The sequence below is a fragment of the Pteronotus mesoamericanus genome, unplaced genomic scaffold (assembly GCF_021234165.1).
Source record: "Pteronotus mesoamericanus isolate MK-2021 breed Mesoamerican mustached bat unplaced genomic scaffold, CSHL_Meso_final contig_24, whole genome shotgun sequence".
Taxonomy (NCBI): Eukaryota; Metazoa; Chordata; class Mammalia; order Chiroptera; family Mormoopidae; genus Pteronotus; species Pteronotus mesoamericanus.
Window position 1 is genome coordinate 6,164,940 of NW_026555100.1, and position 27,997 is coordinate 6,192,936.

Sequence of the window (27,997 nt, forward strand, 5' to 3'; positions counted from 1 at the left end):
CTTTTAAGCCACTCAACACAAAACAACACTGGGAGGTCTGAGTTCCTCCAGGACCATCCCTGGGCAATCTGTAGATATCATACTGCTGAGGGTAAATAAAAACAGGGGCGTAAATAAGGAGGCAGGCACACTCCAGCTCCAAGCTGGCCACAATTAGGAGCTCTGCCAGCTGAGAGCAAGGGGTCTGAGAACCTAGTAGGGACTGAGGCAGAGGCTGGGGTCCCAAATCTGAATGCCAGCTCCACACACTCTGACAATACGTATCCTGACCGTGGGTGCAGATGATATTGTTAATCCACTGCCACTGAGGTTTTTCTGAATCCTTTATACTTACTCCCGAGTCTTCCCAGAGACCCTATGTAGGTGACTGGCTTAGGGGTGGGACTAGGACCTTGGGACAAGAGCCTGCCTGACCTGAAGGGGCCAAACCAGGAACTGACCAAGAGGTTAACAAGCTGGCTAGGGGTAGAAATCCAAGGGCTTCCATGCCTTCTAGAAGTTGGCCATCTCCTGCCTCCTCCGGAGCTGTGGAATCCACTCGGTAGTGTTCTCTCTCAGCGGCCATCCCTCCCACTGCCTAACCTTTGCCCTTTCTAATTGCCCCGCTCTCATCCCAACCTCCATAGCTATGTTTAAAGTCCACCTCTGGGGAACACAAACTGAGTGTTCCAGATAATCCCTTTCCCAGTCCTGCTTACGGGCTGCGTGCCTGGGCTCCCCGGGACCGTGGCTGGGGTTTGAGGAGTGCCTGCCCGGCTACAGGATGAAGCTGGTCACCAGCTCCTTGATTTTGTGGCTCAGCCTGGGGAGTAGCCTGGCAGAAAGCGACACCAGCCCTGATGCAGAGGAGTCCTATTCAGACTGGGGCCTCCGGCACATCCGAGGCAGCTTTGAATCTGTCAACAACTACTTTGATTCCTTTCTGGAGTTTCTGGGAGGGAAAAATGGAGTCTGTCAGTACAGGTGCCGATATGGTGAGTACACCGTTTTTCTCCCTGTAAAAGCTGTTCCCGGTGGACCTGTGAGCAGCCGGTGCAGGGTCACAATGGGTCATGAACTTTTTATTGTCATTCAGTCTTAGGTAGGATTGCCAGATTCATCCAGTGAAATCTGAATCTCAAATAAACAGCAAATAATGTGTTAATACATTTGAAATACAGGGTCTGGCACAAATAACACCCCTTTTTATTACAAAATCTTGCATTACAAAATCATAAGCATGTAATTCTATAACACAACAATATCACACTCAAGCACACCATGACATTTTAGGTGAAATGTTCAAATTAAAACTATACACTATGACACCCATACTACCCTACCAACCACACTCAAGCAGCCCTTTACTTCTGGTGGACCCTGTATTTGGGACACACTTATACTGACAAATTATTGGTTGTTTATCTGAAATACAAATTTCACTGAGCTTCCTGTATTTTATCTGGCAAACCAGCTCCAAAGAAGCTTTCTAAAACTTGTTCCGTGTGGCCATTTTAATGAATCTGTTGTGAGGCAGTACTTCAGGGAAAGGCAGCGTGGGCAGGGAGGAAGAGGTGTCTGAGAGTTCTCAGGGATGAAAACTGAAGTTGAATATCCAGAAGTTTTGCCAGGGGCTGAAATAGCTTCCTAAGACACTCTGTGCTAAGGTTGGGAATGGATTTTTTTTCCCCCTGGTGCTGTTCACACCTTCCTTCCAGCTTCGTCAGTCTCTGACAGGCATCAGTTTGCTGACACTCCTCAGTCAGCAATGGCGGGCCTGCAGTGGGCAGGAAAAGCTTACTGCCAGCTGCCTCTGCCCACGTGGGACCAGGCCCTGAGGGGAACTGGGACTGTCCCTCAGGCCTGGTGCCAGGTATAGAATTGTGAACAGGTAGGAGCATCAACTTGCCCCCGTGGAAAAGAGGAAACCTGGGAGCCAGGGTGCATGCCTGGCTGCCAAAGAGGAGACCCTGGGCCAGTTCTTCCTCCCCTGCGCTGAAGTCCGTGTAACGCGGGCCGAATGCCGAGCCCTGGACCTCAAAGCTGGGAGGCAGGGGGGAGCTTTAAAGGCAAATGTTTTCAAAAGCATACAGTCTCATATAGCATTGGCTTTATGGTTGAGTTTATCAAATGTTTCATCATGGGGTTAGAGATAAAAATGGAGAGTCAGTTTAGCCTAGTAGGAAAACACTTGCGAAATGTTTTCTCCAAACACTCAACAGACAGACCTGAGCTTTGAGAGAGACTCGAAAAAGCTGCATACTTGTAGCCTCATCCAATCAGTCTCCCTCACTCCCTTTTTACCTTCGAGCAGGGGAAACTGCTTTCTTATAAGACGAGACTCATTAGGATACCATGGTTAACCACTGCTCTGGAATAAAAACTTTTGCAACACAGAATTCTAACCACATATGACTGCGATGAAAAAGGAAGCTGTGTTTTCTCTGTGAAGATGACACGGGGTAAAAAGCCTGGTCTGTGCTAAGATCCACCTGAACCCCCTAGCCATGGCTTTGTATAAGGTGGGTTGGACAAGAGCAAAGAGGCCTTGTCACTGGGCTATTCTCGGCCAGTTTGCACCAATGGGGCAGGAAAAGGATGAACTCACTCCAGATGTCAACACAGGTGCTCTTTTCCTTCCCAGAGGCAACACAAGATTTAAGTGTGAGGTTCAGCAAATAGATTTAGGAAAAGAAGAATCAGAACCTCTTCTTCCTCCTCTAGCAAAATAGCATTCAAAGATTTCAGCAAATTCTGGTTGCAAGCTTCTACCTGGGCAGGCAGGGTCGGTGTCAGCAGCTCTTTGTGGGGGATGGGAATAGTCAACAGAGATTGCAGGAAGGCAAATAACTCCACTCACTCTGCAAAACAGAACTGTTCAAGGAGAGGCCTGAAAATGGGTTATGGGAATATGGGTTAAGCCTCGTTTCCTTGGAACCCAGCAGAGAGGAGAACCTGAATATGGTGCCAAATTTGTAAAAGATATCTTCTCAACTTGATTGTGAGTGAAGCATTCTTTCAACCAGATAACACCTAATAATTAACTGGGTCTGTGCATTTTCAGTTTTCTTTGTGAAACTGTTACAGAAAACACCCCCTGCCTGTGGGGGCCTTGTAACCCTATGGTTCTTTCTGCCCGCCGCCAATATGAGCTATGACTCTCAGTGCCAGAGTTTGGTAAAATGGAAAGGAACTATGTATTCAAAAGCTACCTGAGTAGCTTTTTTTTTAAAAAAGGTTTAGAGTAATGGCATAATGTCACTGTTAAATCCCAAAGTCCCTTTAAAACACCGACATACACAACACACAGCCCTGCCTCCCCTGGCCAAGCCAGGCCAGCCAGGGGAACCTTATCTTAGGAAAAGAAATAGAAGTCCGTCCCTCTGGTTCCTGGTTTGGTTGGTCTGGGGTAGGGCCAGAAAATTTGCATTTCTAAGAGTTCCCCAGTGATCCTGATGCTGCTGGTCACACTTTGAGAAGAAAACTGCTTTAAATGTTGAAATCTTTTGCCAGAAAGAACAACTTAGCGACACTTAGCCTACAAGAAAAAAAAAATCTATTTTATAGGTACTTACCAATACCAGGCATACCTGGGGATATGGTGGGTTTCTTTCCAGACCACCACAATAAAGTGAGTTTTGCAATAAAGCAAGTTGTAATCTTTTTGCTGGTGAAGGGTCATGTGGTCAATTTGTAAGAAACACAGCACCTGTGAAGCACAGTAAGGCACAATTAAAGGAGGTGCGCCTGTGCTTAAAGCAATAGTTCTCTACCTCGGCCCTGCGCTTGGAATCACCTGGAGGCTTTAAAAGCTCCTACCAAGCAAACCAATGAAATCAGGATCCCCATGGGCTGGACCCAGACATGAGTATTTTTAACATTTCCCAGGTGATTACAGAGTGCAGCCAAGGCTTGGAGCACTATTTAAGAGGTAGGTCATTCTTGGAGAAGTTCAGCCCATAGGTTGTTCAGACGGGTAAAGGTGTGTTTGTACCCTGGTAGCCTGCAATATTGTGTCAGCATTGCTTTTCACACTTCTTATATCTACAGCAATTTATTTTCATGTCAGCACACAAAGTCTGGTCAAAGGACCGGGCTATAAATAATATAAGGAGATTCAGAACATATCAACAACATTCATAGTGCAACTGTAATAAGGAGTCTGCACTGATATGAACACCCCAGAGATTCTGATTTAGTAGGTCTGTGGTAGGGCCCTGGAACTGCATGGGTGGTCCTAACGGAAAAATCATGGGTTCGAATTGGGTGGTGAGGTGAGGAATCTCATTACTGGTGACCCTGAACAAGTCACTTAACTCTCAACCTTTGTTTCCTAATGTTTATAAATAATGTTAATAATACCTACTTTGTAAGGTTGTTGTAAGAATAAAAGATAATATACATAAAGAATTAGTACTATGAGTCCTGGCTGGGTAGCTCAGTTGATTAGCGCATTGTCCCCAGACACCAAGGTTGCAGGTTCAGTCCCTGGTCAGGGCAAATACAAGAATCAACCAATGAATGCATAGATAAGTGGAACAACAAATCAATGTCTCTCTGTCTCTCTCTTTCTCTCAATTCAATTTTTATAAACTTAAAGAATCACCACTGTGCCATACACCTGAAACTAATAAAAAATAACACTGAACATAACTTAAATTAAAAATAAAAATTTATATATTAAAAAAAATTCATGCTATGTATGGCTCATAACCGGTACCAAATACATTTTATGAATGTTATGAGAAAGATGGTCTGGTGAACAAGTTAACTATGCATTCAGATTCTTCTAGTTTTCTTTCAACATTAAAAAACAAAACAAAACACAGATATCACAGTGGCTGGACAACATCTTCTCGGCTTCTGGAAGAAATCACCAAATGATTTAGATGTTCTTTGTCTTTATGAAGGTCTCTGGTGGAAGGTCCCTGGAGCAGAATATCTGTGTCTTATAAGTCATGACTGAAAGTACTGTCCACACTGTCACACTTTGATAAAAGGATCCTGTGATGAATTTCTTCTTGGGCTTAGTTCTAAGGCAAAAAGTATCTTTAAATATCAGTCTTCTTTTTTTTTTTGTTAGACTTTCTTTTAATCTCTTTGAAATCTTAGAGCAAAATTTTACAGACTTGTGAGTTTGTCTATTTTTCCAGGGAAAGAATTCACAGCCTTCATCAGATTCTTCAGGGGATGTATAGCCTGAAAAAAGAAAACAGCTGCTGGTTTAGAGGCAAAGATGGCTCTCCTGCTAGGGTGACCGACTGCCCCACTTTGCTGGGGACTGAGGGAAGGGTCTGGGGTTCCTGGGGTGTGAAGCTTTCAGTAGGAAAATAAGAACAGTCCTGGGCAAACTAGGTTAAATTGGTCACTTTACCTCAGGCAGTAACTTAATCTGTTTCAGCAACTGAAAAAGAATTTATTGCCTCAATAAAATTGTCACAGTTCTGCTTTGTTCCCTTGATGCGTCACTCATATGTCATGCTTGAGTGTTTCTGAAAGTAAGCAGGATATACGTTTCAAGTACAGAGCTCTGTCTCCTTGGTAGACTGAGTGAAGCAGCTTCTGCAGAACCAGCTGGGTGCGGAGAACGGACACGCCCTCCTGGGAAGACTTAACCCTTGACCAGGATCAAAGAGCCCCAAGAGATTTTACTGGTCTTTTCAGTGATGAAACTGAGAGAGAAAAAAGGCTGGATCCAGGAGGGAGTGTATAAAGCTACAGGTGGAACAAGAGTTTCCTAGCTAACTTTCTTCCAAAATCACTCTCATTTTTGAGTGTTTTAAATATTTTATGGTGTTTTACTTTATTCAGAGGTTTTTAATTTTTGTAAGATCAAGTCTGTCAGTCTTTTTCTTTATGTTTTCTGAAGCTTTTGTCTTGCTTAGAAAACCACCCTCACATCAGGATTTTAAGAGCATTCTACTATTTTTTTCTGGGAAAGCACTCATAGCTAATACATAAGTGAGCACTGCTGCGTCCCAATAAAACTTTTTTATGTACACTAAAATTTGAATTTCATATAATTTCACAGGTCACAAAATATTATCCTTGTTTTGGCTTTTTCTCCACAACCATTAAAAAATATAAACACCATTTTTAGCTGACAGACTATACAAAAACAGGCAACGGGCTGGACTTGGGCCGTATTGGCCAGTCTCTGAACTATAGGATCAAGTCGTCAACCTCACACTCCCATAAGTAGCCAAACCCAGAAAATAAAGTCAGCTCGTACATTATTAATGCCTAGACTCAAAACATCAAACTGTAAACTCAACACAACTCAAAACTACTCAAACTATAATTTGAGGATATAATATATTATTTTGGCCAAGACTCAAACCATCAACTTTTTTCTTTGAACTTGTACTTTAAGCTTCATTCCTAAACAGACTTTTTGCAGCTATCATTAATATTAAACACAATAAAAAAAAATAACCATCAATAGCAGGCCAGTTAAGAAGTGTCTATAGTTGGTGTTTCATCGTTTTTCAAATTGAGAGATCAGAGTTTCCTATCCGGTAAGTTCTCAAGTGCAAAAGAGGCAGCGGAAACTGCGCTGAGTCTGCTGTAAAAGCCCTTATCAACAAAGTTGTTAAAAAGATAACTTTACCATCAAATTTAGACAGTTGTTTCTTCATTAATTTTTTTCTTGTTTCTTTAAAGATAGTACCTATAGAGCATTTGTAAAAGAGCAATCCAAAGAAAAAAAATAAAATCACCACAATCTCACCTCCAAGATTAAATACACATCTGATCATATGGCACAGGGTGACTATTTTCATAAGTGTAATTTGATTACCAGTGTTAGTTAATACACTTTATCCATTCCCCCTCCCGCCAGTGCCTCTCTGTCTCTTTCTCTCTCTCTCTCTCTCTCTCTCTCTCACACACACACACACACACACACAGTGGGTCAGTAGAGTTATCAATGGTAAGTTATACTTCTCAAGACCTTTGAAAAGAAATGCAGGAATTACTGGTGGGCTGGCAGACTCCATCAATAGGTACATTACCTCTCCATTACAAAAAGAAAGACTGAGTTAAAGCATTTTTAAAAATACTCAAACTAGAAGGAAATAAAGGGAAACGGTCAAGTTCCAGAAATAAAGGGAAAACAAAGGTGCAGCCGAGAGGGAAGCAGCAGCTGCTGCTGCTGTGGGCCGGTGGGGGGTGGGGGGTCCAGCGGGGACCCCATGCAGACTCCAGCGGCTGGGGGATGGGTTTTAATGCTCAAGGAAAGGACAAGTAACTGTTCACCTTTCCCAAGAACTGGGAAGTTGGGACTGTACAGTTTGCATAAAGCTTAGAGACTGAGGAGCTGCCCGGTCTGTTTAAAAAAAAATGAGAAAACCTCTATCCAATATTCCAAGGAAATAGCGAGGATGCCTTCTGTTCACCTAGGGCTAGGGCTTGAAGGACAAACAACACTCACTAAAAATCCACTACTCTTGGCATATTCTATGCTCAGGGGAGGAATCTGAGAAGTTAACATGAGGTATCTTGAGACTCCTAGGGCCGCAGCAAAGGCAGTTGAGGAACCACTCTATACTGTATGATCCAGAACGCGGGAGTCCTTGAAAAACACAAGCTCTTCTGAAGATGAGCTCTTACTAAAAAATTACAACATGTGAAAAGTAATACACCACGAGGGAGAGTCAGTGGACATTAAAAAATGAAAGACTTAGCATCCCCAAAACTGGAGAGAATAAAATAATATACAGGGTCCGGCACAAAAAACACCACTTTTTAATTACAAAATCTTTTATTACAAAATAATCAGCATGTAATTCTGTAACATAACGATATCACACTCAAGCACATCACATAACATTTTAGGTGAAATGTTCAAATTGATGTCCATCTTGTGCAAAACACTCACGTATCCTACCAACCACACTCAAGCAGGCGTTACTTCTGCTGGACTCTATAAATACTATAATAATGTATATAAATAGTATAACAAGAATATTTGAAGTTATTAAAGAAATGAAAAGGAATAGAAAACATAATAAAAAGAACTCAATGAAAATGAATACACAGATTTAAAAGAAGAATTAAATAGAATTCTAAGAAATGAAAATTATTGAAAGAAAAAACTCGGTAGATGAGTTAAATAGCAAATTAGTCACCCTAGAGAGAATTAGGAATATATAAAATAGATTTGATGAAGCTAGCAAAAATTCAGTACAGAGAGAGAAAAAATGGAAAATAAGAAAGAGAAGTCAAGAAGCATAAGATTAAAAAGGTTCACCATTCAGTAATATGAGGCCCAGAAGGAAGAACTAGAGAAATGAGGAAAATAAAATATTCAGACAATGGCTGTGAATTAATTCTCCAAAAGTCAAAGAATCCCAAATCTTCAGATTGTTCCAAGCAGGATAAGGATATATAATTCACATCTAGGTACATTGTAAACTGTTAGGGTGTGGAAAAATTGAAAACCTTGTGCAGGTGGGAATGTAAAAGATGCGGGTACTGAAGAAAACAAGGTTGATAATTCCTCAAAAAGTTAAACATAAAATTACCATATGGCCCAGTAACTCCACCCCTTCAATATATATACTCAAAAGAATTGAAAACAGATATCTAAACAAATACAGGTGTTCATTGTTCACAGAAGCACTTTTCCCAATAACCAAAAGATGGAAGCAACCAAAATGTCCACCAGTGGGTGGGTGAATAAACAAACTGTGGTATTTCCAGAGAATGGGTTCAGTCATGCAAAGAAATGGAGTACTGAAACATGTTACAGCACAAATAAACTGTGAAAACATTAAGTGAAAGAAGGCAGTCATAAAATGTTAGGTATTATATGATTCCACTTATTTAAATATCCAGAATAAGTAGATCTCTAGACACAGAAAGCAGAGGAGTGGCTGCCAGGGACCGGGAGGAGGGGAGAGTGCGGCCTGACTGCTAATGAGCACGGATCTCCTTCAGAGGACGACAGAAACGTTTCGGAACGAGGCAGAGGTGAGGGTCGCACATCATGAATGCACGGATGCCACTTTAAGATGGTTAATTTTATGTTATGTGAATGTACCTCACTGAAAAAAGAAAACAGGTAAATTAGACTTCATCAAAATTAAAAACTTTTGTTTTTCAAAGAATAGTATCAAGAAAGTGAAAACACTCTATTGAAGGACATAAGAAAATGAGAAGCTTTACTATGCCCATGTTTGAGAAGACAGAATATTCTAAGAAAGTCAGTTGTCTCCATATTAATCTATAAATTCAATGTATATTCAAGCAAAATTCTGACAATCTCTTACAGAATGTACTATGGTGACTCTAAATTCATATGCAAGAGTGAAGGTCCAAGAATAATCAAGACAGTTTTGAGGAATGATAAGGACGGTGGGCTTTAAAACATAGACTTAGTATTTAAAAGTTAAACTGAAAATGGAGTGCAAAGGGGATTCAGCTGTACTTGTAACATTTAATTAAACAAAATAATTTATAGAAAGTTTGACAATGTTAACCTTTATTACGTTTGTGCAGTGGATTCATGGGTGTTTGTTTCTCTTACTTTTTTCAGTTTTGAAATTTGATAATAAAATAATTAAGTAAATATCTGATAGAAGACTAAAGGAAAAAGAGAAAATAGAAATGCCATGTGCCTCACCCCAAGGATTAATTCTTAGCTTATTTCTCCAGTCTTACGCTGTGTCTTGCATCTCCTAAAAAGAGAACATGGGCTTTGGAGGCAAACAAGACGTCTGGATTTACGCCCTACTTCCCCCACTTACTATGTGACTTAGCAAGTCATGCAACCGTTCAGCCCCATTCTCCTTATCCAGGTAACAGATAAAAATACTCACTGGAGATGACTGTTCTGAGGTCATCTTCGGTCAAGCTTATCTCTATGATGACTACAACTGGCAAAGTTTCCTTGTATGTATTTGCAAGATCATAAAATAACTATAAAATAACTCAAATGCCATGTAGGAGAAACCAAGAAATGAAAAGATTTTCAGATAGTTTCTGCTTAGTTCAGTATTAGAAATGCCTAAAACAGGGGTGTTTCCTTTGTCCTTTGGTCAATAACAGTGTGTCTACATTTTTGGAATTTTGCAAAATTCCATTCAAGTTGTTTTGGAAAAATATTTGAGGTACTGTTATAATTCTGATTCCTGAAGTGTATGATCAGATAGTGTTTTCCTTTCTCTGTGCAAAGACTGTGGCTGTGCATTGGAGAGAGGAGTAAGAAACCTTAGGCTGCAGTTTGGTTTTGCCATGGACCTTACGTTCAAGGTCACGCACTTAAGCAACGTTAGAATTGTTACTAAGTAAACACTCATAAAATTCTTCGAGAGTAGGGGAAAAATGCCAAACTTGTCTTTTATGAGATCATCGTCATCATTACCATCATCACCACCTAATTTGGATTTGAGTATCTGAGGAACGATGACTTATAAAGGAAAAATTGGACACCCGTTTAAACAATTTTTATTTCATGAATGCTTCCAAATGCTTCATTTCTAAATATTTCTTCCTGCTTCTTTGCTTTCTTTCTCTGCTAGGAAAGGCACCAATGCCCAGACCAAACTATAAGCCTCAGGAGCCCAACGGCTGCAGCTCCTACTTCCTGGGTATCAAGGTACCAGAAAGTGTATGTACCACCGCCATCATTTTCTATTGATTGTTTTTTTCTTTTCATTTTTTAATTTATTTTTTTATTGTTGTGCAATTACAGTTGTCCCCATTTCCCCCTATTACTCTCCCCCTCCCTACCCACCCCACCTCCCACTTTCAGTCCTCCCCACTGTTGTCCTTGTTCCTGGCTCCTTTATACATGCTCCTTGACAACCCTTCCCCGCCGCCGCCCCCCCCCCCCCATTTGGTTACTGTCAGTTTGTTCTTTATTTTCAAGTCTCTGGTTCCTTTTTGCTCGTTTGTTGGTTTTGTTGATTAAGTTCCACTTATAGGTGAGATTATACGGTATGTGTCTTTCACCACCTGACTTATTTCACCTAGCATAATGCTCTCCAGTTCTATCCATGAGGTCGTGAAGGGATTGGTTTTAATTAAGACAAATTCAAGAGTTATCACCGATGGAAGTGATCACTTATAGAATATAGTTGAGCAATGTGAATAAGATTTTAAATTGGATGCAGAGGAAGGGAGATAATTTTTAGAAGTTTTTGATTTCCTTTTCTCAGAGGCAGCTGTCCCCAGGATAAGTCCTTATACAGTGAACTTAGAAATCACCATTGCAAACACCTGCCAAGTTTTAGGGGCTCAAACATAACGAACTATGAAACAGATCTGAGAGCTTTTCCAGGGCTGTGCTGGAGCCAGCTGGTACTGACCAGCAAGAGCTGATTGTGGTAGTATCATTGGGACTTTTCATGCCAGTAGTGTCAAATCAGCTATTTTTGGAGTCTTAACATCATAGAAATCTGCAGACATCACCCCTAGAAAAACCCTCCACACACACATCCAGCCACTGGCCACACGTTTATCATACACTGTAGACCATTTCTCAAACTGTTGGCCTGCCCTGAAAACAAGTTATAAATGGATTTCTTCCAAGACTTCTTTAGAAAAGAGGTTTTATGTAAAATGTAGGTAGAGGAATTTCATATCTAAACTGTGATTTTTAAATTGTATCTTTACCAGGCTCAACTTCACTTTTCTGATGATTCAAAAGATTTTTCTTTATAATAACTGTCTAAGCAGCATGATGCTTATTCTTCCAACTGAAATCGGGTTCGCCCATGTGGCATTTTTATGCAGACTGGAAAAAGATCCCCTTTCCTCAAGACAGTTTTCTTTGATTTGTCAGAAATTTATCTTAATATGCTGAATGTTAGAAAAGGAGGCTTGATTGCTGTGGTCTAAACATTTTTCTTAATACATAAATGAATCTATGGTGTCTCACGGGAAAGCACTCCTTAGACATGATCCTCTTGTGCATTAAACAACCGGCACAGCTGAACGCCCAGCCTTGTCCACAATAATCAGTATGTGTATGGACACAGGAGAATGACAATCATTTCAAATATATATTTATATTCGGAAAAACTACCTATTTTTGGCCAGTATATTTTACTTGATATCAATTTAGTAGCTTTGGAAGGGGTATGCACTATATTTTGGAAGTAATGTCATTTGGTTTGCTGATACAAACTTGAACAAGTTCAAGAATTTCTAATTTAGTTGAACTGAATGATAAGCACTACACTCATCTAATTCTCAGTTATCTCTGTTGTGATATATTCTTAGTTTTAGGGGTAAAGTGTAAGCAACATAGTTTACCCAAAATTGCAGAGCCCAGGCCTTTGCCTACTCTAATAATGAGTTAGGTTATCTCTTAATGTTGCTTAAAAGAGCATTGTAAACTGTCAAACTCCATATTTTGCTTTAGCTGGCTTTGGAATACGTGTTTGAATAAAAGAACGCCTAAGGGGAACGGACCCGAAATGGCGGATGAATCGATCGCCACTCATGCTCTGAAACCAGACTGTCACAGATTCTATCCAAGTCCAAGTTTGTATTTTCAGAAAAGCTGCAAAAGATTCTAAGATAGTTTATCTGCATCCAGATCCACGCTGTTTCCATCTATTTTATACACCACACAACAATTGCTCTTCTTTGCTCACTCTTTGTATCATGTCCCTTCCTTGCTCAAGAGTGTTTGAAGTCTAACGAGTTACTTTGGAAGTCAAGATCATCCATCAACTTAGCCTTTTCCCCAGTGAAAACTTTTAATATGTATGTATTCCCCTGCTAAGATTCTTAAAAGACTAAACAAATTGACTTGTTCACATAGGATTTGTTCATTATTTCCTTTCTTTACCTGCTATATTCTAAGTTTACCCTTATTTCTGTTAATCTTCTCTTCATCTTCTTTCAAAGTCCTCTAAAAAATTCATGACTGATAACTTTACATATGATATTCTATGACCTTACTTACTCAGTTTATGCCGCATTATTTACAGTTGTTTAATAAACGTGCACATGCGTGTCTGGGTGTGTGTTAGATATTCCTGTATGACCAGAATCCCTTGTGTTCAGGACCTCTTGTGTCCTCCGTCTGACTCTGCTCCCCAACACACACACACACACACACACACACACACACACACACACACACACACACACACTCACACACACGATTAAAACAGTGCTGTGTGGGATGGCTCTCTGAAAAATGCTGGTGACCGTTTGGTGAACTTAGGCTTTATTTTTCATAATTCTGAGCATTAGGATCCTTGGCTCAAACAAAATCTCATGTACGTTTTAGTTGAATTTGGAAATCTTGAAGCTCTGCTCCCTGGACTAACATTCCAGTTTCTATTTTCATCACTGTAATGGTCTGTGAATTTAAAAATTACTATAACCTAAAAGAAGAAAAAACAGGTCACTCTGAATTGTTAAACTAATAATTAAATTATGATTGAAACTTGGCACCCTGTGACCATCAGCCTGATGTATCTCTCCAGTCATTGGCGTTTCTCAGTTGACTTGAGTATGTAGCAGAAATTCGAGAACTGGCTTGTTAAGTACAGGGGCCAAGGTTGTCTAAGGTCCTTGGTCTAAACGTGGCATTTTCTTCCTTCTCTTTTCCCCAGATGGACTTGGGCATTCCAGCAATGACCAAGTGCTGCAACCAGCTGGATGTCTGCTACGACACTTGTGGTGCCAACAAGTATCGCTGTGATGCAAAATTCCGATGGTGCCTCCACTCTATCTGCTCTGACCTTAAGCGAAGTCTGGGCTTTGTCTCCAATGTGGAAAGTAAGTATCATAAGGGCATCTACCTGTGAGTAGGGAGTTTCTTTCCTGTTTCCACACAGTAATGTAGCCAGAGACCCTTTATTCAAAGTGGCCACGAACGCTCATTGAACTTTATGGAACACTGAACTGTGTAAAAAGGGCCGAGGGGAGATGCTGGGCACTCATTTGGTGAAGCTCTTGCCGTCCTGCCCAGGAGCTGCTGGCACCACTCCTGACGGATGGGGCCACACCAGAGCCTTCCCAGGGATATAAAAACTTACCCTTTAAAGTGGAGAAGGAGTTGCCCAGTTGGCTTTAGTTATCCATTCCACTGTTAAGTAATTTTCCATAAAAGGAATTATTCTGTATGGGACTACTTGGTTATATTCTTATTTTGTTCTCAGTCAGGGAAAAAAAAAATTTAAAAACCTATCTTTTTTGGTGTAAATGTCTACACGTGTACTTGAGGATACTTACTTTTAAACAGCTGCTTAGCTATCCAGTTTCTGGCACTGATCCTGTAACATCTTTTTCCTACCTCACTTTAGGAAAAATGTTAATCCCTTAGTTTCTGAAGCCAGAACATTACATCCAGGTATTAGCATTATATGTATTTTAGATGGTGATGTTTGAAAGTCAGGCTTATAAAGAGCTAACCCTACACCACAGAGAAGGTCAGTAAGGAAAAAACTCGTTCAAAGATCCAGAGTATAAAGTAAATCTGTGAGGGCTTGAAAATAGAGATAATTAATTAGGCTCTGTAAAAGGGAGTATCACTCTGTTGTACCAACAAAGGGTGAGGAAGTATTGCTGCTAATCTGGGGTCAAGTTACTTTCTTCAAGCAGTGTCCTATTGGTTCTTTCTCCTAAATATCTCTTTGATAATTTACTGCACATTAACTCAATCTCTGAATCCCATCAAATTTATTCTCCTCATAGGAACCAGATATATTTTTATACCATATAAATCCAGTCATCTTCCTCTTCCTTAGGATTAAATCCAAACTCCTTAGTATGACATACATATGTCCCTCTTTAGCCTACCTCTTCAGCATCAACTTGCTTATTTCTGATTTCTCTCCTGACTTTTGCCATTCCAAACTACTTGGATAGGTGGCCTGTATCTTCCTGCCTCTGCAGTTCCCTCTTCTTGAAACACTCTGATCATTCACTTTTTTTGTTGTTGTTGAAACAGCTTTATCAATGGTGAAAAGCTGAAAGCTCTTTCTCTAAAATCAGAAGCAAGACAAGGATATCCACTCTCACCACTTCTGTTCAACATAGGGTTGGGAGTCCTAGCCAGAACAATTACATAAGAAAAAGAAATAAAAGTAATCCAAATTGGAATGGAAGACATACAACAGTCACTATTTGCAGGTGACGTGATAGTATATATAGAAAAACATAGACTCACCCCCAAAACTGTTAAAACTAATAAACAGATTCAGTGAAAGTGCAGGGTACAAAATCAATATACAAAAATTGGTTGCATTTCCATACACTAATAACAAACTATCGGAAAGAGAATTTTTAAAAAACCTCATTTACAATTGCATCATAAAGAATAAAATACCTAGGAATATATTTAACCAAGGAGGTGAAGGACCTATACACTGAAAACTGTAAGACATTGATGAAAGAAATTGAAGAAGACACAGATAAATGGAAAGATAGTCCATGCTCATGGATTGTATTACCCAAAGAAATCTACAGATTTAATGAAATCCCTAACAAAATTCCAATAGAAGCTGTTCTGAGATGCCTTCTGTATTAATCCTTACCCCCACAGGGATAGAAACCCTTACTGTGGGCTCCTATGCCACCTTGGGTAACTTCCATTATGGTGTAGCGTAACCATCTCTTCACCTGTCTATCCTGTCATCCTCTTTGTCCAAACTGTGAGATCCTTGAGTTGGGATCCCTTTGTTCCCTGTATCCCTGATTACTAACAGAGTGGCTGACCAAGGTATCCAACAGGCCCGCCTGTTTTTTCAATGAGTAAATGGTTATTCATCCCACACTTGAACAGGGAAAGCGACAGAAAACATAGTAGTGTTACCTGACTGAGTATTCTGCAAAAGTGGTACATTTTCCATGGAGTGAGCGTAGGGGTACGGAAGATTCTGACTGCTAACCATGGTTTTGACCTGGAGGCCCATAAAAGGAGGGCACCCCAAAGTGTATTCTGCTCTATTAGATTAGATGGAAGCTTCTCTCAAAAACCTTCTTTTAAATACAAGCTTTTCCTTTTAATTCTGTATGTGGATCATTGCTTCTACTTTCCTCTGGGTATGATATCAATCTTGGAAATACATTGCCTCTTTAAAATTACTCATACTACTTGGGGGTAGTTCTGTGCATTAACTTTTATATTTCTCTATGTATTTTTCAAGTAGCATGTGATTCTCTAGCTGATACCGTGTTTAACACTGTATGGACCTTGGGATGCCGGCCCTTTATGAATAGTCAACGGGCAGCCTGCATCTGCGCAGAAGAGGAGAAAGAAGAGTTATAAGGAAGAGGTGCTTCCTTGATGGGTTTGAGTGACACCACAGCTGTCAGTCTTGGAGATGGTAGTGCGGCAGATGAGTTCTCATCCTTTCTTCCAAAAGCTTGGATACCATAAAGCAGGAGAAAGGAAATACTGGACAGCTGAAAAGTGAGTCCCATTCTTTGAGAATTGGAAAAAAGACACGGAGTGATCTGAAGTCTATTCGTCAGTTTAACACTGGTCTCCCCAACCAAGACACATTTGCCTGGAAATTCAGTTCTTAGTTTAAAGACTAAAATAAAGACTAAATACTGGGATTCCTGAACTTGATAATTATATTCATAAGTGAAATTTTGGAGAGTCCAACCATTTGGGAAGGAATGACTTTCCTCTAAGTCCATGTTTCAGTTGCCAATAAGCATCTCACATATAATAAAGTGTACTTTTTAGAAAATATGAAAAGAGATGAATGAATTCCATTATCACCAATTTGCTTCCGTTTCGCTCAGAAGAAAACAAACCCAACCTGGTAAGTTCCATCAATGATAACAGTTATTCCCACTGGTGCTGAAGAAGTAAGAACCTGTGGTCAAAGGCTTGCCTGATGAAAGGCAATGGAGGTGGAGGTCAGATGGAGTTTGTTTGGTCTCTGAGGTTCCATTTCTTTTCCTTCAGTGAACTATTCCTATTGATAACCCCAAGTGCTAGGTGGTCTTCGCATCATATTAAGATCTGAGAAGCGCTTCATAAAAACTGCCACTGAAGGTAACTTGGAAAAGTTCCTGACATCTGAGGGGCGCGAGAGACGAGTGGCCATTCCCCAAATGGTGGTTCTCAACCCTGGCGGCAAATGAGAATCACCTGAGGAGCACTAGCAAACAAAGACTCTCCGGGGCTGGTATCCACAGACAGGTACACCTTGCTTTGTTGAGTTTGGTTTTATTGCACTTCACAGATGTTACATTTTTTACAAATTGAAGGCAAGACCCTCCACCAGAAAAAAGGATTATCACTTGCTTTATTGCGATACTCAATTTATTGTTGTGATCTAGAACCAAATTGGACATATTTCTGAGATATGCTTATGTTGGTATTTTATAAAGGTGATCCTGGTGCCCTGTGAAGACTGAGGGCCATGAAGGCCTGGGATTGGCAAGTGAAAGCCTGTGGACCAAATCAGGCCAAACACTTGCTTATGTGAAGTTTTATTAGAACACAGTCATGCTCACGTGTTTGTGGCTGCTCCTGGGCTACGACAGCAGAGTTGAGTATTTGTGACAAAGGCTGTATGGCCCAGGGAGCCAAAAACATTGACCATTTGGCCTTTTCAGAAAAATTCGGTAAACCCCCGATATAGGTAATTTTCTCCTTTCTTTTCCTTTTGTTAATTTCACTGGCCCATCAAGATGTTGACTGTAGCCATTTCTAAAAAGAAAAAGAGGAAAAACTGTTTTCTGATCTTATGTAAACCCATAAAATTAATTGGCATATTAAGAAATTGGATTTAACTGCAGATAAAATTTGTCTCTGTGGTTTATGCTATTTATTTCAGTAAAATTTATTAAACACCTACAAAATAGAGTATGGTATAATTTTATACCTTTTCCTATTATTTTATCATTTTGGAGCATAGAAGGTCAAATAGCAGAGCATATAATACTGAATTTTAATTTTGTCTACAGTCATTGAACCACTTAAATGCATGTTAATGAATTTAACATTTATTAATTGAAGATTTCACTTAAGACCATATAAAACATCAAAAGAAAATATTGTGAAAGAGAAAAACCAAATAGTATCTTTTGGTACAAACATATTTTGATAAACTTCCATATCCCTTATAACTATTCTGTATTTGAACTGAAATTTCTAGGTATCATATTATTTACATATTTGAGGAATCATTGGGTATTTAATTCATAGTTTCAAGCAACTATTTAATTTTTTAGGTTCTTAATTTGAAATATTATACCCAACTTCTGATTTTAGTGGTACTACCGCATCCTATACAAGGTGTTTTATTGTAGTAAAGAAATGGAATGGGGTGAGCTGTTTTCTGTGTGGACCGCATAGCTTTCGGCCGTAGGAGGATGAAGCCCTATCAGCGTCCGGTGGGTCAGCTGTGAGCTGACCTCTCCTGACCCAGTGGGCCAGAATCAGATTGAATCGAGTCTGGGGGTTTCTAGGCCCACAGCACGAGGTTTAAAGAATGGCGGTGTTCTAGTGCGCTGACTGATATCCTCAGAGGGCATGGGGTGAAGTTCAAAACAGGTGGGCAGCCCGAAGCCAGGTCTTGGATGTTTGCTTCCTAGTCCTCCCAGTCGATGCTAATTGGGCCGCCTGTCAGCATTTGGCTCTGCATAGCAGCTGTGTCCCCTCCTTCTGCCTCACGACGCATTCGCCGGTGGCAGCCCTGGGCACAGCGGGACTGCTCCTCCAGCATTCCACACACAAGGACCCGGCAGTGCAGAAACACTTCCTGCAAGGACCATAAATATAATTAACAAAAAAAATTATAACAGCTATCACTTGTGGGGCACTTTCTAGAAGCCAGACACTACCAAATGTTTCATATATATTATATCATTTCATCTAAACAACCACCCTTTGAGATAGATGTTATCATCCCCGTTTTACAGATGAGAAAATGGAGAGTAGAGAGCCTTAGAGAGCTTGCCCAAATTCACACATCAGTAATGCGGCAGACACAATGAGTCCCGTGGGTGATTGAAAACCGCATGTTCATAACTTATGCATTTATTCAGGGCCAGGAGAGACCTTTGTGAAGGCAACATCTGACAATGTTAACATTTTCGCTCCTCACATCAAGATGAGGAATTACATCGGCTCTCACGCACTTCCGTGTAAAATAAATTCTTTCTCCAAGCTTCTTCCTATAAGTAACTTCCCAAAGCATGTTGCCCAGTTGAGGAGGGAAGTCAGGATTAGCCATCATAGTTAGCACTTGTTCTGGAGCAGAGATTTAGCTGGAAAGGACATCAATCCACTTAAATGCAGTGTGGAAAAGACTATTGGTCTCTTAAACTTTTGCTGAAATGTTTCAACAACTCTATTGAAACAAAAAACTTCTACCTTACCCTAGCATATATAGTTGCTTATTACCTCTATATTCATGTATGCACATTAAAAAAATGTAGCATATTTAATATACATGTAAACTGTTATGACAAGTTTTTCACATCTCTTTTTTCTGGATTTCCATATTTCTATACCATTTTAATAACTACTTAGTACTGCACTAATTGATATACGGCAGCCCTGTTTGGAGGCTTTTTTTGCTCCCCTTGTAACAACACTCTATAAACACATCCAAGTCTTGTTTTTCTTCTTTGCTTGCTTGATTTTGAGAAACTGTCAGAATTGGTATTTTTAGAAAAAAGAATATGGTGATTTTATGGTTATTATTACATATAAATAGACAACTTTCCAGAAAGTATGCCAAATTATACAGCCATCATATGCTTTTTATAATTTTGCAAGTGTGATTCATGATTTTTGTAAGTTAATATGTATAAAGTAGTGTCATAATTGTTTTAATACGATTTTTAAAAAAGATTTTATTTATTTATTTTTAGAGAGGGGAAGGAGAAAGAGAGGGAAACATCAATGTGTGGTTGCATCTTGTGCGCCCCCTGCTGGGGACTTGGCCTGCAACCCAGGCATGTGCCCTGCACAGGGGATCGAACCAGCAACCCTTTAGTTCGCAGGCCAGCACTCAAGCCACTGAACCACACCAGCCAGAGCTATCATAATTGTTTTAATTGGCATTTTAAATACAATTTTCACTGAATATTTCACTATTCAGTGTTTTTTTTTCTTCTGTGAATTCTCTGGCCATATTCTTTGCAACATGATCACTACACAGGACTTTTCAGCCATACCTGCCCACAAGGATTTAAAAGTGTGATCATATAGTATTTTCTTTCAACAAACACAGTTATTTTATTGGGGGGGTAGATAATTATGACATTCATGAAGGTGTTAAACTTCTAGATGGCCAGTTTTACAGTATTATTTATAGAGGTAACGTAGATTGTAACTGTGGGCTCATAGAATAACACCACAGAAGGTATTAAGAAGGAAGTCTCAGGTGGCTGGTGTGAGCGGTTCAGCTTACCTTGTGATCTTTGCCCACAAACTTGAAGACGGGAACCTGGAAGTGCTTTGCTAGGTGATCCCGTGATGTATACTGCTTTACTGAGTCATCTGAAACACAGCTAAAAGTAGGACAGGAGAGCACGTAAGACTTGATTGTTTAAGCAGAGGTGGAAAAACAATCCAGTCCAATGTGCTTGGTCCAAGGAGAGGGAAACTGGGTGGAGGAGGCTGGGCTGCACTCAGGCTTTTTGAGAATGAAGGAAAAATGAAATTCCTTTCAGACCCAGCCCTGCTCATGGGCACTGTCTGTCACAGCTATCATTCACTGTACCCACAAACTGGGCACAAGGACCTCCATTTAAGTCAATGTATTGAAGTATTAGCAGCAACAGCAACATTTATTTCTAAGATAACTTTTGACAAAGTTATCTTTGTAAGGTTGTATTTTAATTTGCAAGATATTGCAGGAATTCTGCAATCACATCCTTTATTATTGGTTTGAGAAGGCTTTTCTTTAATTGGAGTTCATAAATATTTATGAATACCTAATACATAGTTACTCCTGAAGGGGATTCAAGGGTGAGCAAACCCCAATTTGTGCATCAAAGAGCTGCATAAAGATCCAAGCTTCTTCGAGAATAAATAACTGGTTCTGTTGGGGGAAAGTCATTCACTCAAAATTGTTTTAATCCCTCTTTTTCCGAATTTAGTACTAAATTGTAGCTTGACAGGGTTTTGAGATTTTAATCTCAGATCTACAGGGTTAGTTGGGGGAAGAAGAGTATTACGGATTTTCTGGTTTGAGGCCAAGGTTTAGTATTTCTGAAGCTTTTTTCCTTAAAGGTTAAAGGCCATGGATCACACCTGTACTATCTTCTTCATTCTGAATTCTAAATGAATTTTTTTCTAAGTATATTTTTCTTTCTATGGATACCAATAGTTTCCATCTACCAGGCCAGGAAAAAAGTGGGGATCAGATATAAAAGCCTGTGAGACTGGATACTTGCCCCATGTGCTAACGGACCACTTTCTAGTTCTTTAATTGCTCTTTCAGTGCAGTTGAAAAAATCCAATAAAGTTGTTTAAAAGGCATCTTGACTTGTATTATTACTATTATCTTATTCCTCTGAACTGAAGAGGATCTAAATATATAATGTGGTTTCTGTTATTTCTTGCATTTATGTATTTATTTTCATTTTCCTTAAGTAAAATTAATTTCTACTGTCTTCCAATGATGTGCTACGGTAAATCCTGTTAAACATCTAATCTGTGCAACACACTCTGCTGGGTGCTGCGGGAGGGTATAAAGATGAATAATATGGTCTATGAAATCAAAGAGTTTATACTCCAATATTTATAATAATACCACTAGTAATGTAATATTAAAATGGCACTTTCATCTAAGTGGCTCAGCATTTTAAATTTATCTAAAAATAAATGACTGACTATAGGGTGGGGAACTGGGAATAAAAAAATAAAAAGGATTGAGATGTGCTTACAGACTACAATACACACTGAATTTCAAACACTTAGCAGGAAATGCAAAATATCTCACTAATCATTTTTTATTGATTAGATGTTAGTATAATAATATTTTGGAGATATTGGGTAAATAAAATACACTATTAAATTTAAATATGAGTAAAAATACTATTATTTTTCTTTAAAAGAGAAAATGAAGCAGAAAGAGCTGCTCCTAGGCAACATATTACAGAATAGAACCCCAGAAAAATTCTGGATTTTGATTTGCTGTTTGCTGTGATTGAACAATTTAGTTCTGTCAACTTCAAATTAATGGGCTATAAAAAAAAATGATGATATATGATAATCCAAAGAAACTGATTATGCAAAAGTTGCCCAATATTTGATTTTAGAAATTAATATGTTTCTTTTTATGGAGATTAACTTTCTAATTCCACTTTGCCTTGGTTGGTATTAAATTATTTTGCATTCTCAGAGCATATGCCAACTAATACTAGAGGGCAGTGAATCAGATGTGTTAAATATCAAGGGAAACCAGACTCATTTAAATTTAAGCCGAGGACAATAAATCATCAAACAACTTATTGATGTAAGTAAACTGCATTATGTTTATTTAAGGCTCTGCTATTATGATAAATACTCATTGTATAATTCATCAGGCAAACACTCAATGATCCTCACTATAAGCTAGGCATTGAGGAGGAAGGAGAAAGAAGGTTTCTAGTTCCTGCTGGAAGGAATCAAGGAAGACTTCATGGAGGAAATAAACCTCATGGAATCTTGAAGAACCAGTAAAAATCACACATAAAGAAAATGGGAAGATTTCAGGCAGAGGAAACAGCAGGTGCAGAGTTCAGAGGGTACAAGTAACAACGGAGTCTGGAACTTGCTCATAGTTCCCTTTGACGTGAGTGGAAGGTAGAGGCACAGTGAGCCGGGCTGAGGGCTGGGTTTTATGCTGAGGCATTAGCTCATAGGCACCATTACTGTAGTACCCATGACTGTCCCGGAGACAGGACTATTTGCCTGTACTAAATAAGCCTACACTGCTGTGTTTTTCAGTTCTTGCCTCTACTTTTTAAGCATTGTAATTTCTTCCACAACTTTTTATTTTCTGCTCTGTATATGCTGAGGGCTGGAAAATGAAATAGTACAGCTTCTTAGAACTGCTTAAAATAAAAGATGCCCAAAGGGTCTGAACAATGAATATACAAATAAACTTCACAAGTTTTATTAAGATTGCAGGTTACATGATTTCCCAGTGAGTTATTATGATTGTATATTTATATTTGCAAAAGTAAATATGAGGGTCAAAAGGAAACTCTTGATGTTAGAGAAATGTTAATTATTTTCACCATATTGATAGTTTCATGTGTACACATCATAACTTACCAAACTGTACACTTTAAATATGTATCATTTACTCTATGTCAATCGTACACCAATAAAGCTGTTTAAAAAAATTAAAAAGAAACCAAAATGCACTCTCTCGCTAGAAGTAAATCAATTCCCTGATCTACTTAGCATTAAATATATGATTAAAAAAATAAATTAATTAAATATGATGCTTCTACTTTTTCTTTTAAAATTTTCTGGAGATTACTTTAAGAGGGCAATGAATCCAAAGGACTATAGGTCCCTGGGAGACCTACTACTAGTCATCTAAAGCAGCTAAGAGTGACCATTACCCATATTCTAAAAACACGCTAAGGAGACTGACTACAGGAATCTGAGGCTAGAAGCATTCCTGCTGGTAAACAGTTACATTTATTAAGCAAAGGAAATCAAGAGCCATTAGAAAATTTTCCAGCTTCTGGTGAAGATGGAGGTGTAGATAAACACAGCTCTCTCCTCTTTGCAGAACCACAGCAAAAATTACGACTAAACTGCAAAACAACTATCACCCAGAATTGTCAGAAAATTGAGCTGTATGGAAGTCTGACAGCCAAGGAATTAAAGAAGCTACATTCATCCAGATGGGTAGGAGGGACAGAAATGCATAATGGGCAGTCCCACACCCATATGTGGTAGATAAAAATTGGGAGGAATACCTTAGGAGCAAGGGATCCCAGTCCCAGGGGACCCGACCACCCAGCCTAGGATTCCATTGCCAGGAAAATAATTCACCATAACTTTTGGCTGTGAAAACCAGTGGGGGTTGGAGTGGTGGAAGAAACTGTGGGATTCTCAGGTTTCTCCTCTTAAAGGGCCCACAAGGGACTTAGGACTTACACAGATTCACTCCCTCTGGGCTCCAGCAATGGGGCAGCAGCTGGAAGGGCACCAGTGGCATGCGGGGAGAAGGGTGTGGCATCAGGGCAAGTGCTGGGGGGCAGCTTCCTCTTGAACAAAACTCCAAAGGCCAGGCAGCAGCCATAGTCCCCTTTTTGAGCCCTCCCCAACACAGAGCCACAGAGCAACAACACCATATCTGAGTCTCCATCAGCCCGGTTCACACAGGTTGCCCTGCCCTGGCAATTACCTAAGGCTCCATCCCATCTGACTTACAGATGCACTTTTCTATGATAGGACACACCACTAATACAGGGAGTCAAAGCAGCTTTATCTAATGCATGGAAACAAACACAGGGAGGCTGCCAAAATGAGGAGACAACGAAATATGGCCCAAATGAAAGAATAGAACAAAACTCCAGAGAAAGAACTAAATAAAATGGACATAAGTGATCTATCAGATTCAGAGTTCAAAGCACTGGTTATTAAGATGCTCAAGAAACTCATTGGGTACTTCAACAGCATAAAAAAAGACCCAGGCAGAAATGAAGGTTACACTAAGTGAAATAAAGAAAAAATTACAGGGAACCAACAATGGAGTGGATGAAGCTGAGAATCAAATCAATGATTTGGAACATAAGGAAGAATAACCCATTCAATCAGAACAACAGGAAGAAAAAGAATTAAAAAAAAATAAGGATATGGTAAGGAGCCTCTGGTACAACTTCAAATGTACCAACACTTGAATCATAGGGGTGTGGGAAGGAGAAGAGAAGGAGCAGGAAATTGAAAACGTATTTGAAAAAATAATGAAAGAAAACTTCCCTAACTTGGTGAAAGGAATAGACATGCAAGTCCAGGAAGCACAGAGAGTCCCAAACAAGTTGGACCCAAAGAGGACCACACCAAGATACATCTTAATTAAAATGCCAAAGATTAAAGATAAAGAGAGAATCTTAAAAGCAAAAAGAGAAAATCAGAGTGTTACCTATGAAGAAGTTCTGATAAGACTGTCAGCTGATTTCTCAAAAGATACTTTACAGGCCAGATAGGACTGGTAAGAAGTATTCAAAGTGATGAAAAGCAAGGACCTACAACCCAGATTACTCCATCCAGCAAAGCTGTCATTTAGAAGTGAAAGGCAGATAAAGTGCTTCCCAGACAAGGTAAAGCTAAAGGAGTTCATCATCACCAAGGCTTTATTATATGAAATGTTAAAATGACTTATTTAAGAAACAGAAGATCAAAACTATGAACATTAAACTGGCAATAAATTCACAACTGTCAACAATTGAATCTAAAAAACAAACTAAGCAAACAAACAAAACAGAAACAAAATCATAGATATGGAGATCATTTGGAGGGTTATCAGTTGCGAGAGGGGAGCAGGAGAATGGGGGGAAATGTGCAGGGTTAAGGAGTACAAATTAGTAGGCATAGAATAGACAGGGGATTGTTAAGAACAGTATAGGAAATGGAGAAGCCAAAGGACTTACATGCAGGCATTTACAATTCAATATTGTTATTTGGAACCATCATATTCAATATTTTAACCTCAAATCTGCTTTTCTACTTATATCCTTTTTGTCTTGATTAATGACATCTAGGCAGTCTTCTGAGTGAGACCCCTTGCAGTCATTTTAACTCCCTTGTCCCTCACCAGTTTTCACCTCCAAAATGTCATAAATGGTTTCTAAACTAATTAAGAGCTCACAAGAATGCCACATTATTTGGGGAAAATACTGAGTGTACTTGTGCACCTAGAGGTCAGATGTGAACTGGGAGTAATAAACCCTTGAAACAGTGTAATTACCCATCCCGGATAAGGTAGTACTTCAGGATCTCGTCAATCTTGGAAGTGGGTGTGGCAAAACAGCTCTCCACCAGGCTTTCTAAGCCATTCACGTGCACCAAGGGCTCAATCCCAAAGTAGAGGGAGTCTCGAAGCTTGAGGGTGGGCAAAGCTTCCCGGTAAGGCTCTTCAAACTCATTGTCCTTGAAGATCTCCAGAGTGAATGGGAAGGTTCCATGACTGCGGCCCATGATTTCCAGTGGGGCATTTCGAAGGTTGGGCACGTATCCTTCAGAAATTGTGTACAGGCGCGGAAACTCGCAGGTCACTGGGATCAGCAGTTTGCTGGTTCGGATGATGATGTCCCCGCTGCTTCCTGGAGTCTGCTTGGGTAGACCTGTCACAAGGTTGCTAGCCACAATCTTGTCATTCACCACCTGAGCCGGGCCAGGGCAAAGACAGGAAAGAGATTTTACATCTGTTTCTACAAAGGTTTTTTTCCCTCCTGATAAGCATAACAATCTCCAACCCTCAAAACACATTAGTGATTTTCTTGCTGAAGCCTGAAGTTTTTAAATTTTTTTTATGTACTGTTTCATGTTCAACCCACGCATTCCTTTGGAATATTACTCATAAAACCTGAGCTATGCAGAATTAGCAATTCAAAGTTCTTATGTTTTAGAAAAGAACAGCTTCTGTATATTATTTTTTCTGTAATCCTAGGCCTGGTGATCAGGCTGCAGTATGACCTTGTGCTGAACTCATCCACATGCAGAACTTTAGCTGTCACATTTGACACATAATTTTCAATTCATTATGTCTAGACTCACCTGTTCCCCTGTGCACCAGAAAATGACTCATCATGGGCATTTCCATGTTATTATCCACAGATATAATAAGCATAACTTGCCTAAAGTGGGGCCAACTTCTCTTTGAATATCCCCTCCAAACCTCACCACAAGTCTAATAGCTCTCTGATTTTCTTTTAGTCAGATTCAATAAATAATTATAAGTTTAATCAAATTATCACAAGGGCCTCTGCACTGATCCCCAAGATCCAGGTCCTCTTTTTGCCATTCATCTTGCACACTTCGATTTCATCATGACTGTGCCAGCCTAACCCCAAACACCTCCCCCTCACACACAAGGTGAATCTCTGGAAGCTTAGTCTCTTTCCCAGCTTTCTTTTCCAATATGAATTCCTAGCCTGTCAGGCTGCATCACCCATTCACCTCAGCACAAGCTTAAGTGCTCCACTGCTGGGACTCACTCATTTGTTTCCCAGCTGAAATGCCCTATTTTTTCCTCTCTACCTGTATACGAGGTAAACTACACACATGCTTCCACCCCAATTCAAGTCCTACTTGTCTTGGCTGCTCCATTGTTTTCCCTTTTCTGGCTTCCTACAGCACCTGTCACCTGGATCACTATCTCCTTCTTATATTCTGTGTGTATTATCATCTCGATACTGCTGTATATGTTTCTAAAAATGAGAAATCTTATTTCATGTATCCCTGAGACTCCCCAGCACAGGGATGTGCACAGATTTTTGGATGAAGGTATAAACCTTTTACCTCCACCTGGTTCAATACTTGAACTCATTTGCTAGCTCATAAATGGACCACCACCTATCTCAGTCAATTTCTTCAAGTAAAATTATACTGTTGCTGATATACTCGGGAAAATGTCTACACATATGGGAGAGACTGGGCTATGTGAGAATAGAAATAGTAGAATTGGCCTTAACTTCCTATCCTCACAGTGCCAGGACTGTAGACAGATGCTCAATAACACATTTGTTAAATGAATGGCATTTGATTTTTTGAAATCCATTCTTTCCCATGGAAAGACTTCATCTAGGACACAAGCCATACCACATACCTCTGTCAACTACCTCCCAAATAACTGACTTTTGATCATCCCCCAAGTGTCTTCCAGGAGGAACCTACACCGACAACTGTGCCACATGTCTTGAGGGAGAAGACAATGTTGACGTGGGTGCCATTGGACACTCCTCGGCAGGAGGCGTTGGTCAGGAAGAGCTCCAGCCCACCGACCAGGTCCCTGGGGATGCTCACTTCAACAGTGCTGGACTTGCACAACACGGGGACTGTGGCAGAAAGGGGCTGCTGTTAGAACTGAGAAGCCTGAATGGGGGAGAAGTAGAAGGAAGGCTTCGA

At 39.8% G+C, this 27,997-nt stretch overlaps 2 protein-coding genes across 5 annotated transcripts in view; one reads left to right on the forward strand and one right to left on the reverse strand.

The window, feature by feature from the left end:
• The first annotated feature begins 661 nt into the window (after window positions 1-661).
• On the forward strand, window positions 662-27,842 carry PLA2G12B (phospholipase A2 group XIIB). Of its 4 annotated transcripts, none has more exons than XM_054572627.1 (4): window positions 662-974; window positions 10,503-10,591; window positions 13,557-13,722; window positions 27,746-27,842. In XM_054572627.1, the coding sequence occupies exons 1-4, from the start codon at window positions 764-766 to the stop codon at window positions 27,790-27,792; spliced, it is 513 nt and encodes a 170-aa protein (XP_054428602.1). In that variant the 5' UTR covers window positions 662-763; the 3' UTR covers window positions 27,793-27,842. The 4 variants fall into 4 exon arrangements, with proteins under 4 accessions (XP_054428602.1, XP_054428601.1, XP_054428600.1 ...); XM_054572626.1 differs by lacking the exon at window positions 27,746-27,842 and adding an exon at window positions 16,098-17,767; XM_054572625.1 differs by lacking the exon at window positions 27,746-27,842 and adding an exon at window positions 16,095-17,766.
• Window positions 17,966-27,997, reverse strand: part of OIT3 (oncoprotein induced transcript 3) — a 34,566-nt gene continuing 24,534 nt past the window's right edge. Inside the window, exons 6-9 of the mRNA XM_054572624.1 lie at window positions 27,767-27,927; window positions 25,839-26,254; window positions 20,331-20,430; window positions 17,966-18,671 (exon numbers count right to left, since the gene is read on the reverse strand). Of these exons, the coding sequence (XP_054428599.1) occupies window positions 18,501-18,671; window positions 20,331-20,430; window positions 25,839-26,254; window positions 27,767-27,927 (848 nt within the window). The 3' untranslated portion in view covers window positions 17,966-18,500. The remainder of the gene's footprint in view (window positions 18,672-20,330; window positions 20,431-25,838; window positions 26,255-27,766; window positions 27,928-27,997) is intronic.

Bases quoted from the DNA above. Each gene is read 5' to 3' on its own strand.
- PLA2G12B (XM_054572625.1), top strand. From the start codon at position 764: ATGAAGCTGGTCACCAGCTCCTTGATTTTGTGGCTCAGCCTGGGGAGT. The intron at 975-10,502 runs GTGAGTACACCG...TTTCTCTGCTAG, and splicing joins TCAGTACAGGTGCCGATATG to GAAAGGCACCAATGCCCAGA. The intron at 10,592-13,556 runs GTATGTACCACC...TCTTTTCCCCAG, and splicing joins GTATCAAGGTACCAGAAAGT to ATGGACTTGGGCATTCCAGC.